Genomic DNA, 12,500 nt, shown 5'->3' with positions numbered 1-12,500 from the left:
TGGATGTGTCTTTGATAGCCACAATGACACCTCCATGATCCAGATACAGGATGTGGTGCTCCTCCTCAAACACCTAAGAGACAACATGAACTCCCATAAGCCACGTGGATCTACTGTGCCACATAAGGACATCCCAACATGAGCAACCGTGCAGTTCAGGAAAAAAACATTGACTCATAGATCCAGGAGGTTCAGGCTAAGTATCCAGTTTGTTGGGCGTGTTATAAGGTGGCAGGGAGCGTTCGGGAGACAGTGGCAGAAAGGCTTCAGAACGCAGATGAAAATGAAAGCGTGGCACAACCAAGCAGCAGCCGGGGAGAGAGAGAAATCGTCCCCCCCAAGGAGCTCCTCAGACTCACACCACTGGGGAGTAACAGGGGATTCCTCCTGAATTAATATAGTATTATATTAATGTACTGTAATTATAACAATGTGTAAACCATCTGAATGGGAAAATCTTTGACAAATTATAAGTAAATATTTGATATTTGTGAGTGAATGCAGTATCACAGAGGGATTTTCACAAAAGCATTTAGGTTTCAACTAATGTCTCAGCTGATCTTTATGTCTCAGCTGATCCTTATGTCTCAGCTGATCCTAATGTCTCAGCTGAGCCTAATGTCTCAGCTGATCCTAATGTCTCACCTGATCCTAATGTCTCAGCTGATCCTAATGTCTCACCTGATCCTAATGTCTCAGCTGATCCTAATGTCTCACCTGTCTCCAGGTCTTCCCACAATCGGATGTGATGTACATCTCCTCTTTGTACTCAACTAGTTGCGAACCAAGATTACCTGAGAGAGGGAGAGATACAGAGAGCGATGAGTTGAGTGTTTAAGTGTCCTTTGTTTAAATATTTTTAGGAAAAAAGTTATTTTAAGAAGTTAAAAATAATGAGGTCCAGGAACAATCAAAGATAGCCAAAGGACACAGTACATTCACATTCCATTCTCACATACCTTTTCTTCAGTCACCATATTAGTGGTCTGGTTAGAAGCCAACTGCTCTTATTCTTGATTAACTAAGGCATTAAGCTCACAACTCTGGCTGTCAGCATTTCCACTTGTCTAATTTTGTTTGGCCAACTAAAATGTTTGCTACTTACTTGAGCCTGGGAATACCTACAGACAAAGACATTCAGTACCCAGGAGCCCAGTACACTCAGTACCCAGGTACCCAGTACATTCAGTACTCAGGAGCCAATTATAGTCAGTACCCAGGAGCCCACTACAGTCAGTACCCAGCAGCCCACTACAGTCAGCACCCAGCAGCCCACTACAGTCAGCACCCAGCAGCCCACTATAGTCAGTACCCAGCAGCCCACTACAGTCAGTACCCAGCAGCCCACTACAGTCAGCACCCAGCAGCCCACTATAGTCAGTACCCAGCAGCCCACTACAGTCAGTACCCAGCAGCCCACTATAGTCAGTACCCAGCAGCCCACTACAGTCAGTACCCAGCAGCCCACTATAGTCAGTACCCAGCAGCCCACTATAGTCAGTACCCAGCAGCCCACTACAGTCAGTACCCAGCAGCCCACTATAGTCAGTACCCAGCAGCCCACTATAGTCAGTACCCAGGAGCCCACTATAGTCAGTACCCAGCAGCCCACTATAGTCAGTACCCAGCAGCCCACTATAGTCAGTACCCAGCAGCCCACTACAGTCAGTACCCAGCAGCCCACTACAGTCAGTACCCAGCAGCCCACTATAGTCAGTACCCAGCAGCCCACTATAGTCACAACATGAGCTGAGAGTTTAGAGTCAACAAGTCAAAGGAAGCAACACACACAGAGAGAGAGAGAGAGAGGAATAAAGAAAGAGAGAAAGATGAGAAGAAAAGAGAGAGAAAGGGCAGCAAATAAAGTAAACTTCTGAATTCTGGAGTGTATGGAAGCTTGTCACTACTGTCCAGCTACGGCAGGAAGGAGCCATTGACCAACCCTGCAAAATAACAACACTGCTTCATTACCAGACTCCTAGCGGTGCTCTGGAGGCAACCCTGCCAGTCTGCACTGATAGTGTGCGAGGGCGGAGAGGCAGTTGGGAGGCAGTAACAGAGAACTAAATCATTGTTTTTGTGTAACATGTAGGGGCAGGTGACTGTCAAAACTGAGCTCACACAAATGCAGACCTGTGTGAACCAAATTGAGATGGGCTTGGCCAGCCTAAGCTCCAGACAAACCTTTACTGATCTCCCATTACTGATACACGCAGACACAAAACCAGATGAAGTTTGGTGAGTATCTTGTCTGCTTGCTAAGAAGGGCTTCAAATAAATGTCTCGAATATCAGACAGAGACAGTGTACTCTTAACTTCAAAAATCTCTTTTGCATCCTGCCACTGTAGCATTTTCTGACATAGTGTCACAGCATGCAAAACATCTGCATAGTATCTAGCATTTAATCAGAAAAACTGCAGACAGGCAGTCAGTCCCAGCACACCTGGTGAAGGACACATCACACCTAAGGAAGGTCCAAACACACCTGATGAAGGACACATCACACTTAACAAAGGCCCAAACACACCTGGTGAAGGCGACACATTAGCTGGATCAGGTATGCTTGGGTATGGTACACTTCAGACAGAGTTCAATGTCAGAGGCTGAGACTTCTCAAAATTTGGGTCACAGATGACTGCAGAATCTCTTGTACCAGCCATCTAATAAGTGCAGTTATGTGTTTTTGCCTTCCTGGAAGCAACCCCCCCGCCCCACCCACCCACACACACACACACACACACACACACACACACACACACACACACACACACACACACACACACACACACAAACAGTGTGGGTTTGAATAGGAGACCAAGCAGTATTACGAGAGACTTGGCTTTGGAAACACTGCACAGCATTGTCTGGCTGGACCATGCACCAACACTCCCCCTATGGCATTAAGACGCTGCCATAGCAACACTCTCTATGGTAATAGAATGCAGTTATTTCCTCTTTCTTTGCCAGCACTTCCTCTCATCTTCTCCCACTAGACTGAGTCATCTCACAAGTTTAAAGATCGAAAGAAAAAAAGGGCAAATTAAAAAATACAATTCATTTTGTGTTTTATTTCTTGGCCCAATCCCATTTGTCCAGATTCACGTTGGGATGTAGGGTTTGTCAGAGATGATCAGAGGTACACTCCACACAGAGATTATCAGAGGTACACTCCAAACAGATATTATCAGAGGTATGCTCCAAACAGAGATTATCAGAGGTACACTCCAAATAGAGATTATCAGAGGTACACTCCAAATAGAGATTATCAGAGGTACACTCCAAATAGAGATTATCAGAGGTACACTCCAAATAGAGATTATCAGAGGTATGCTCCAAACAGAGATTATCAGAGGTTCACTCCAAATAGAGATTATCAGAGGTACACTCCAAACAGAGATTATCAGAGGTTCACTCCAAATAGAGATTATCAGAGGTATGCTCCAAACAGAGATTATCAGAGGTACACTCCAAATAGAGATTATCAGAGGTATGCTCCAAACAGAGATTATCAGAGGTACACTCTAAACAGAGATTATCAGAGGTACATTTTAAACAGAGATTATCAGAGGTACACTCCAAACAGAGATTATCAGAGGTACACTCCAAACAGAGATTATCAGAAGTATGCTCTAAACAGATTATCAGAGCTACACTCCATACAGAGATTATCAGAGCTACACTCCAAACAGAGATTATCAGAGGTACACTCCAATCAGAGATTATCAGAGGTACGCTCTAAACAGATTATCAGAGCTACACTCCAAACAGAGATTATCAGAGCTACACTCCAAACAGAGATTATCAGAGGTACACTCCAAACAGAGATTATCAGAGGTACGCTCTAAACATATTATCAGAGCTACACTCCATACAGAGATTATCAGAGCTACACTCCAAACAGAGATTATCAGAGGTACACTCCAATCAGAGATTATCAGAGGTACGCTCTAAACAGATTATCAGAGCTACACTCCAAACAGAGATTATCAGAGCTACACTCCAAACAGAGATTATCAGAGGTACACTCCAAACAGAGATTATCAGAGGTACGCTCTAAACAGATTATCAGAGCTACACTCCAAACAGAGATGATCAGAGCTACACTCCAAACAGAGATTATCAGAGGTACACTCCAAACAGAGATTATCAGCGGTACGCTCCAAACAGAGATTATCAGAGGTACGCTCTAAACAGAGATGATCAGAGGTACATTCTAAACAGAGATTATCAGAGGTACGCTCTAGTAGTTTGGTAATGAAATCAACTAGTAGTCTGTAATGAAGTCAACTAGTAGTCTGTAATGAAGAAAACTAGTAGTCTGTAATTAAGTAAACTAGTAGTCTGTAATGAAGAAAACTAGTAAATGAAGTGAACTGATTGAACTCAAGTTGTGAATGACAGATGCAGAAAACTACAAAGGGGATGTCTAAAGCCCACACGTGAGAGATCACCACAGCTAAGGACAACATATTGGAAATATCCAGCAAAAAACTCTCTGAGCCTGTTTACGTAAAAGCCATCAGTACTCACTGGGTTCTGAAGGGTCGCCACAGGTCATAGGGGAAGATCTCAGTAACTACCCCTTGTAACTCAGGTGTAGGGGTAAAAATAAGAACTGGGACTGGGTTTTAGACTGACATGGTGAACGCGTTGCTTAGATGTAAATTAGCTCCTAACTTAACTGTTTTTTTAGGTACTGAGGTCTTCTCCAGAAAGCAACTCAGGCCAGCACTGAAAGTCTGGGTCTGTCTGAAACCCAGTCTCTACAACAGACCTGAGGGAGATCTGGAAGCTGTTTTTTCACAGACATGGAGTTCCATTCACTTAGAGTAATGATGTGATGTGTTCACAGCAGTTGGTCACCATGGTGACAGTGACGGCAGTGTGCTGGCTCTGAAGACTGACCTGCACCCATGATGAGGCCGGGGGCGGAGTCTTTGGTGTGGACTGTTCCAGAAACATATGGATTATCAGCCCATCGCAGGTGAAGATGAAGGTGGCAGTCTGGCTATGGGGGGAGAGAGAGAGAGAGAAAGAGAGAGATGGGGAGAGAGAGAAAGAGAGATGAGGAGAGAGAGAAAGAGATGAGGAGAGAGAGAAAGAGAGAGAGAGATGGGGAGAAAGAGAGAGAGAGATGGGGAGAGAGAGAAAGAGAGAAAGAGATGGGGAGAGAGAGAAAGAGATGAGGAGAGAGAAAGAGAGAGAGATGGGGAGAGAGAGAAAGAGAGAGAGAGATGGGGAGAGAGAGAAAGAGAGAGAAAGAGATGAGGAGAGAGAGAAAGAGAGATGGGGAGAGAGAGAAAGAGAGAAAGAGAGATGGGGAGAAAGAGAAAGAGAGATGAGGAGAGAGAGAAAGAGAGAGAGAGATGGGGAGAGAGAGAAAGAGAGAGAAAGAGAGATGAGGAGAGAGAGAAAGAGAGATGAGGAGAGAGAAAGAGAGAGAGATGGGTAGAGAGAGAAAGAGAGAGAGAGATGGGGAGAGAGAAAGAGAGATGAGGAGAGAGAGAGAGATGGGGAGAGAGAGAAAGAGAGAGAGAGAGATGGGGAGAGAAAAAGAGAGAGAGAGATGGGGAGAAAGAGAAAGAGAGAGAGAGATGGGGAGAGAGAGAAAGAGAGAGAGAGATGGGGAGAAAGAGAAAGAGAGAGAGAGGGACACCGTAAAAACAATGTTTTCTGTGTTGTGTGTGTGTGTGAGAGAGAGAGAGACAGTTCAGTGATAAGTGTCTTGCTCTTCATCACATTCATCAGGCAGAACAGGCTGGCTGTTTGCCCACTACCCACGCTCCCATGTAACATCACATGATTCAGCCTAAAATTCTCAGTTCTTCCAGCATTCCGGCTCATTTAAAACAGTTTTAGTCTTTATATGTCAAATGCTTGATTATAGATTTCTAAACAGTACATAAGTGACCTCTCAGACTCAGTAAAGTTTTTCTTTGAGATCAAGCACTGGAATACTTTAATGAAATAAACAACCTCACCCAGTTTAACACAGTTTAATCTGGAAACTGCACACATGCAACTGTGAGGTTCAGGGAATTTGACTTTTCTACCTGTTTGCAGTTAACTGGTTTGCCATTCATGTCGGTGGTGGGCGGAGCCAAGGGTTCCCAGTCCCGGCCCTTGTTGTATGTGATGAGTGTCATGACTTTGCCGTCTACTTTCTGATTGGCTAAGAACACTCCCTTGATGCCCCGCACCTGATAAGGTCACAGCAGAGTTTCAAAATGTTTAGTGTTCCTGTTCCTAAAAGAATCAGAGCGCCACTGAAGTAATGCACGTGATTCGACACGTGATTCACCTCATCAGCTCAGATCTCTACAGCAGTGATTCCACACGTGATTCAGCTCAGAAGTTCAACTCACACTGATGGCTGGGTGTATATATATATATATATATATATATAATGTGTGTGTGTGTGTGTGTGTGTTTGTGCGTGTATATGTGTACGTATGTATATGTGTATGTATGTAAGTATATGTTCTCTTGCACATGTTAATGTATAACTTACAACCCAGCACCAATGGACCTGGAGTTGGTACTATTTATTATGAATAATACCATACTCATGTGAGCATGTACAGAGAGGCAACGGACTGAAAAACATTTAGAAATCAAGCTGGTGAGTCAGGCATCTTCTCAGCGCTTCAGAGAAGGTGCTCAGCAGGATGGAGGTTGGGACTGGTGCAGTTTTTATATGGCATACAGTAATTCTCCCAACGCCATGTCTCCACTGCCCTCAGCTGCCATGCGGAGTGTGTGAAACGCCGTGCAGGCTGGAGTCCTGACCTCCAGCACATCGATGAGTACGTTCTCCTCCGGCTGCTTGGTGCTGCGCACATTCTCCAGCACCATGGTGTAGTAGACGCCCTGCGGATCCGACTCGTACAGGTTATACGTGTCTGTCTGGTACCACTCCTGCAGAGCCAGCAGCACCTGGTTCTCATCCGTGCTAACAATCTGCACATCCTGCAGAGAGATGGAGAGCAGAGGAAAGAGGGAGGGAGAGACAGAGGGACAGAGAGAGATAGACAGAGAGAGGGATACAGAGAGGAAAAGAATATAAAATATTTTAGTATTTAAAGTTTTCTTCTTCAGGCAGCTACTGACACCCCATGGTGACCACTAACACGAGGGTGTTGACCACATCTGCTTCTCCACGTAAACGTGTGTGAACTGCTTCATTGTGTCACGCACTAAAATCCATTTTAGCTCAGACAGGACAATGACGCCATGAACGATGCAATAAAGGTGAAGCCAAAATCAGTCACTTTTTACCCAGAGTTCTCCCGCTGGTCCACAGCAAAGTGAAACACAGAGGCACAAAGGTCGGGGTAATACGCCAGTCTGCCCTGCTGGCAGTGTTTATGGGGTAATACGCCAGTCTGCCCTGCTGGCAGTGTTTACGGGGTAGTACGCCAGTCTGCCCTGCTGGCAGTGTTTACGGGGTAATACGCCAGTCTGCCCTGCTGGCAGTGTTTACGGGGTAATACGCCAGTCTGCCCTGCTGGCAGTGTTTACGGGGTAATACGCCAGTCTGCTCTGCTGGCAGTGTTTATGGGGTAATACGCCAGTCTGCCTTGCTGGCAGTGTTTACGGGGTAATACGCCAGTCTGTTCTGCTGGCAGTGTTTACGGGGTAATACGCCAGTCTGCCCTGCTGGCAGTGTTTACGGGGTAATACGCCAGTCTGCTCTGCTGGCAGTGTTTACGGGGTAATACGCCAGTCTGCTCTGCTGGCAGTGTTTACGGGGTAATACGCCAGTCTGCCTTGCTGGCAGTGTTTACGGGGTAATACGCCAGTCTGCTCTGCTGGCAGTGTTTATGGGGTAATACGCCAGTCTGCCTTGCTGGCAGTGTTTACGGGGTAATACGCCAGTCTGCCCTGCTGGCAGTGTTTACGGGGTAATACGCCAGTCTGCCCTGCTGGCAGTGTTTACGGGGTAATACGCCAGTCTGCTCTGCTGGCAGTGTTTATGGGGTAATACACCAGTCTGCCTTGCTGGCAGTGTTTACGGGGTAATACGCCAGTCTGCCCTGCTGGCAGTGTTTACGGGGTAATACGCCAGTCTGCCCTGCTGGCAGTGTTTATGGGCTCTCCTCTAAATGAGGTAATGATTTAGTGGTGCGTTTGTGGCTAGGTGTGACCACAGGACTGCCTGTGTCAGCAAACACAAGCTTTCCTCTCATCTATGTGAGCCTCCGCGCAGGGATAAGGAAAGGGCTATCGCTCAGCCAATCAGGACGCTGCACATGCAGAACTGCAATGATGTAATGGTGGGAAGACCAGCCCGAGTCAAAGTAATCAGTAAGTGGTGATCTCCATTCAAGTCCATCAAAAGGTGCATATGCTCTATTTCAATGATGAGATTCAGCCTTGACAGCAGGTTTCTTTAGTGCTGCGAGGCTCATGAAATTAGATTAGACAGTGAAAGTGCATTAAACACCAGCCTGAAAAAGTGAACATACAGAGAGACGAGCCCTTTGATATGAGTGTAAACACTTAGAACTGTTGGTGTACGGAGCTGAAGCGAGGCTGGCGTCACACTCCTCTCAACGCTTCTACATTTACCAACACCGCCCACAGCATCCTACTATGTCAGAAAATTAAAGCGTTTAAACTGATGAAATACTTCATTTAGGCATGCAAAATGAGAATATGCTACTGCCTCTGGTGGAGTTATTTCAGAAGGTGTCCCAGAATGCAAGCGCATACGCATACACACACACGCACACACACACACACGACTGCTTCTGACTCTCTTTATCTCCCTGCAGGAACATACACAAATACCCTTCCTGTCATGCACTTATTTAGGTTTCACTGAGGACAGCACGTTGGGCTTTAAAAAAGAAATGGCTCAGATGCAAAGGAACCCTGCAGAACATCGCAAAACAACTATGGTGTGAACGTCCCCAGATGCAGGAGCTAAGAGAATATGCATCGTGTGGGAACACCCACTCCCAGCTCTGTTCAGTCTACATGCAGACTACATACAGCCTATATACAGTCTACATATAGTCTATATACAGCCCTATACAGCCTACATGCAGTTTATGTACAGTCTACATATAGTCTATACATAACCTACATACAGTCTACATGTAGTCTATATACAGCCTCCATGCAGTCTACTTACAGTCTACATATAGTCTATATACAGCCTTATACAGCCTATATACAGTCTACATATAGTCTATATACAGCCTACATACAGTCTACATATAGTCTATATACAGCCTATATACAGTCTACATATGGTCTATATACAGCCTACATACAGTCTACATATAGTCTATATACAGCCTACATACAGTCTACATATAGTCTATATACAGCCTTATACAGCCTATATACAGTCTACATATAGTCTATATACAGCCTACATACAGTCTACATATAGTCTATATTCAGGCAATAATGGCCTCATTCAACTATATACAGTCTATATACAGTCCCAATACAGCCCAAACATTCCCCCCAAGCCTACATACAAAAAATAGCACATCTTATGCAAATGTTGAATCGAAATATAGACCCACACAGAAACTCTATATAAACGCAGGCTTTTGATGAGGAAAAAATCACCAACAACTGCAACAACTCTAAAGCTGAATGTGAGAAACGTCACTGAAGCTGAATGTGAGAAACGTCACTGAGGCTGAACGTGAGAAAACTCACTGAAGCTGAATGTGAGAAACGTCACTGAGGCTGAACGTGAGAAACCTCACTGAAGCTGAATGTGAGAAACCTCACTGAAGCTGAATGTGAGAAACGTCACTGAAGCTGAACATGAGAACCCTCACTGAAGCTGAATGTGAGAAACGTCACTGAGGCTGAACATGAGAAAACTCACTGAAGCTGAATGTGAGAAATGTCACTGAGGCTGAACATGAGAAAACTCACTGAAGCTGAATGTGAGAAATGTCATTGAGGCTGAACGTGAGAAACGTCACTGAAGCTGAATGTGAGAAACATCACTGAAGCTGAATGTGAGAAACGTCACTGAAGCTGAAAGTTTCTCTCTTTTGTTCAAAAAGATTTTTGGAGAAACCATATTTTTCTTTTTGTTATGCAAACCTCAGATAAACAAAGTGCCGATGATTACAAGGGACAGTAAGACATCATGGATCCACGGATCCAACTGTGACTGCAACTAATCTTTCCAAACGATAAAAGCCAAAATTGCTCCGAAAGAATCACACGGCACTGCTCTTACTGAACAAACAGTGTGTGAATGCACAATTGTGTAACCATAGAAACAAAATAATTCTAATTATATGCTACACACAACAATGTAATTAATAGCTCTAAAAATATACACAGTAATTAGCTTTACCCAGGAAGTAACAAACAACCATAATGTATACTCATAACACACCACAGCACAAGAGCTCTGCAGAACACAAGATATTGTGGTAAAATCTTTTCCTGCTTAACTAGAGATTAATATTTTGTTTACAATTATATGAGTAGGACAGTGAACATGTTAGGTCATCACTGACAGACATGCTGCATCAAGAGTTCTGTGGATGGTAATGACATCATCACTGAGAGACATGCAGTGTCAATAACAGTATTATTAACTCACTCTGCCATTTAGGGTAGTGAGGTCATCACTGAGAGACATTATTAACAGGGCACTATTAACAGAGCTCTAGAAATGGAGCTTCTTTCCAAAAATGAGGAAAAAATTGTGTACATGCATGTGTGTGTGTGTGTGTGTGTGTGTGTGTGTTAGTGTGTACATGCATGTGTATGAGCATGTGTATGTGAGTATGTGTGTGTATGCATGCTTGTGTGCATATGTATGTGTGAACAAGGTTGTGTGCTGTGTGTATGTGTATGTCCTGTAATGGACTGGAGTCCTGTCCATGGTTCCTGCCTTGTGTCCTGTGCTGCTGAGACAGGTTCTGGCTCTGTGTTTTGTGATTTGATGTTGGTTGAGCTGTGATTTGAGCTGTGATTTGAGCTGTGATTTGAGCTGTGATTTGGTGTTGGTTGAGCTGTGATTTGGTGTTGGTTGAACTGTGATTTGAGCTGTGATTTGAGCTGTGATTTGGTGTTGGTTGAGCTGTGATTTGAGCTGTGATTTGGTGTTGGTTGAACTGTGATTTGAGCTGTGATTTGAGTGGCAGGAGGTGAACTCCACAACTTGCTGCAGTAATGTGGCAATGCCACAGGGTGCCACTGTGTGTGTTCCTGTGAATGTTCAGAAATGTACAGTGCGAACTGAGAGAGAGAGAGAGAGAGAGAGAGAGAGAGAGACAGAGAGAGAGAGTAAAGTTAGAAGAAAAGAAACCCAATACAAACGCAAACACAGGCAACTCAGACAGTGAAAAAGGCTTTTGTCTCCATCATATTATTAACCAAACTACATTCAAAACCAAACTGTTCTGAACACAGACCATAAATACTGATGTAAGTCATTTGCTGTGTGATCAAGAGCTGAGTGAAGCCTGCCTTTTACAGTAGCGGGTGAGGGCATCATAATTACAGACGTGACCTCATCTGTACAGGCTGCGTATGTTCGAAGTATAACATACTTTACTCTCCTTCTTTGGTAGAGCAGCTTGTGTGTTTAGGGTCGTTGTCTTGCTGCATGACCAACATTCTCTTGAGGTTCAGCTCACAGGCAGATGGCCTGACATTTTCATTTAGAATTTGCTGGTAAAATTCACGATTCATTGTTCCATCAATAATGGCAAGCCATCCTGGCCCAGACGCAGCAGATCAGGTCCAAACCGTGATACTTCCACCACCATGTTTCACAGAAGGGGGCAGAGGTTTTTATGCCAGAATGCAGTGTTTTCCTTTCTACAAACATAGCGCTTCTCATTTAAACCAGAAAGATCTATTTTGGTCTTATCCATCCACAAATCATTGTTCCAGTAATCTTCTGGCTTGTCAAATGATCTCTTGCAAACTGCAGACGGGCATCAGTGTTCTTCCTGAAGATCAGCAGATTTCTCCTTCCAACCCTGGCATAAACACCACTGTTGTTCAGTGTTCTTCTGTTGTTGGACTCGTGAACTTTAAGCTTTAGCCAATGAGAGAAAGGCCTTTAGTTGCTCAGCAGTCACCTTGGTTCCCCTGTGACCTTGAAGACCATTAAACACTTGCTCTTGCCGTGATCTTTCCTGGTCAGCTACTCCTGGGGAGGACAATAACAGTCTTGAATTTCCTTCATTTGTACAGTCTGTCTGACTGTAGATTGGTGGAGTCCAAACTCTTTCAAGGTGGTTTTGTAACCTTTTACAGCTTCAACAACTCTTCTAAGGACTCAGTTCCTCAGAAATCTCCTTAGTTTGTGCTATGATACACTTCCACACACGTGCTGTAAAGATCAGACTTTGCTAGATACCTGTTCTTTAAACAGGGTTCTCACTACTCTGGTACAAAAAAGGCGTGTATTCCTGTAAACACAAGGGTGTGTATTCCTGTAAACATAAGGGAGTGTATTCCTGTAAACATAAGGATGTGTATTCCTGTAAACATA

At 44.3% G+C, this 12,500-nt stretch overlaps 1 protein-coding gene across 2 annotated transcripts in view; it reads right to left on the bottom strand.

The window, feature by feature from the left end:
• sorcs2 (sortilin-related VPS10 domain containing receptor 2) overlaps nt 1–12,500 on the bottom strand; it is a 232,965-nt gene that overhangs the window by 34,379 nt on the left and 186,086 nt on the right. For both annotated transcript variants that reach the window (XM_035519846.1, XM_035519847.1), the window contains exons 9-13: nt 6,791–6,970; nt 6,055–6,201; nt 4,907–5,009; nt 718–794; nt 1–73 (exon numbers count right to left, since the gene is read on the bottom strand). The exon at nt 1–73 is cut by the window's left edge and continues 19 nt beyond it. In XM_035519846.1, coding sequence (XP_035375739.1) covers nt 1–73; nt 718–794; nt 4,907–5,009; nt 6,055–6,201; nt 6,791–6,970 — 580 coding nt within the window. The remainder of the gene's footprint in view (nt 74–717; nt 795–4,906; nt 5,010–6,054; nt 6,202–6,790; nt 6,971–12,500) is intronic.

Source organism: Electrophorus electricus, chromosome 19 (genome assembly GCF_013358815.1).
Source record: "Electrophorus electricus isolate fEleEle1 chromosome 19, fEleEle1.pri, whole genome shotgun sequence".
In the NCBI taxonomy this organism is placed as follows: domain Eukaryota; kingdom Metazoa; phylum Chordata; class Actinopteri; order Gymnotiformes; family Gymnotidae; genus Electrophorus; species Electrophorus electricus.
The sequence above is the reverse complement of the archived record's forward strand: the minus strand, read 5'-3'. Positions and strand labels throughout refer to the sequence as shown.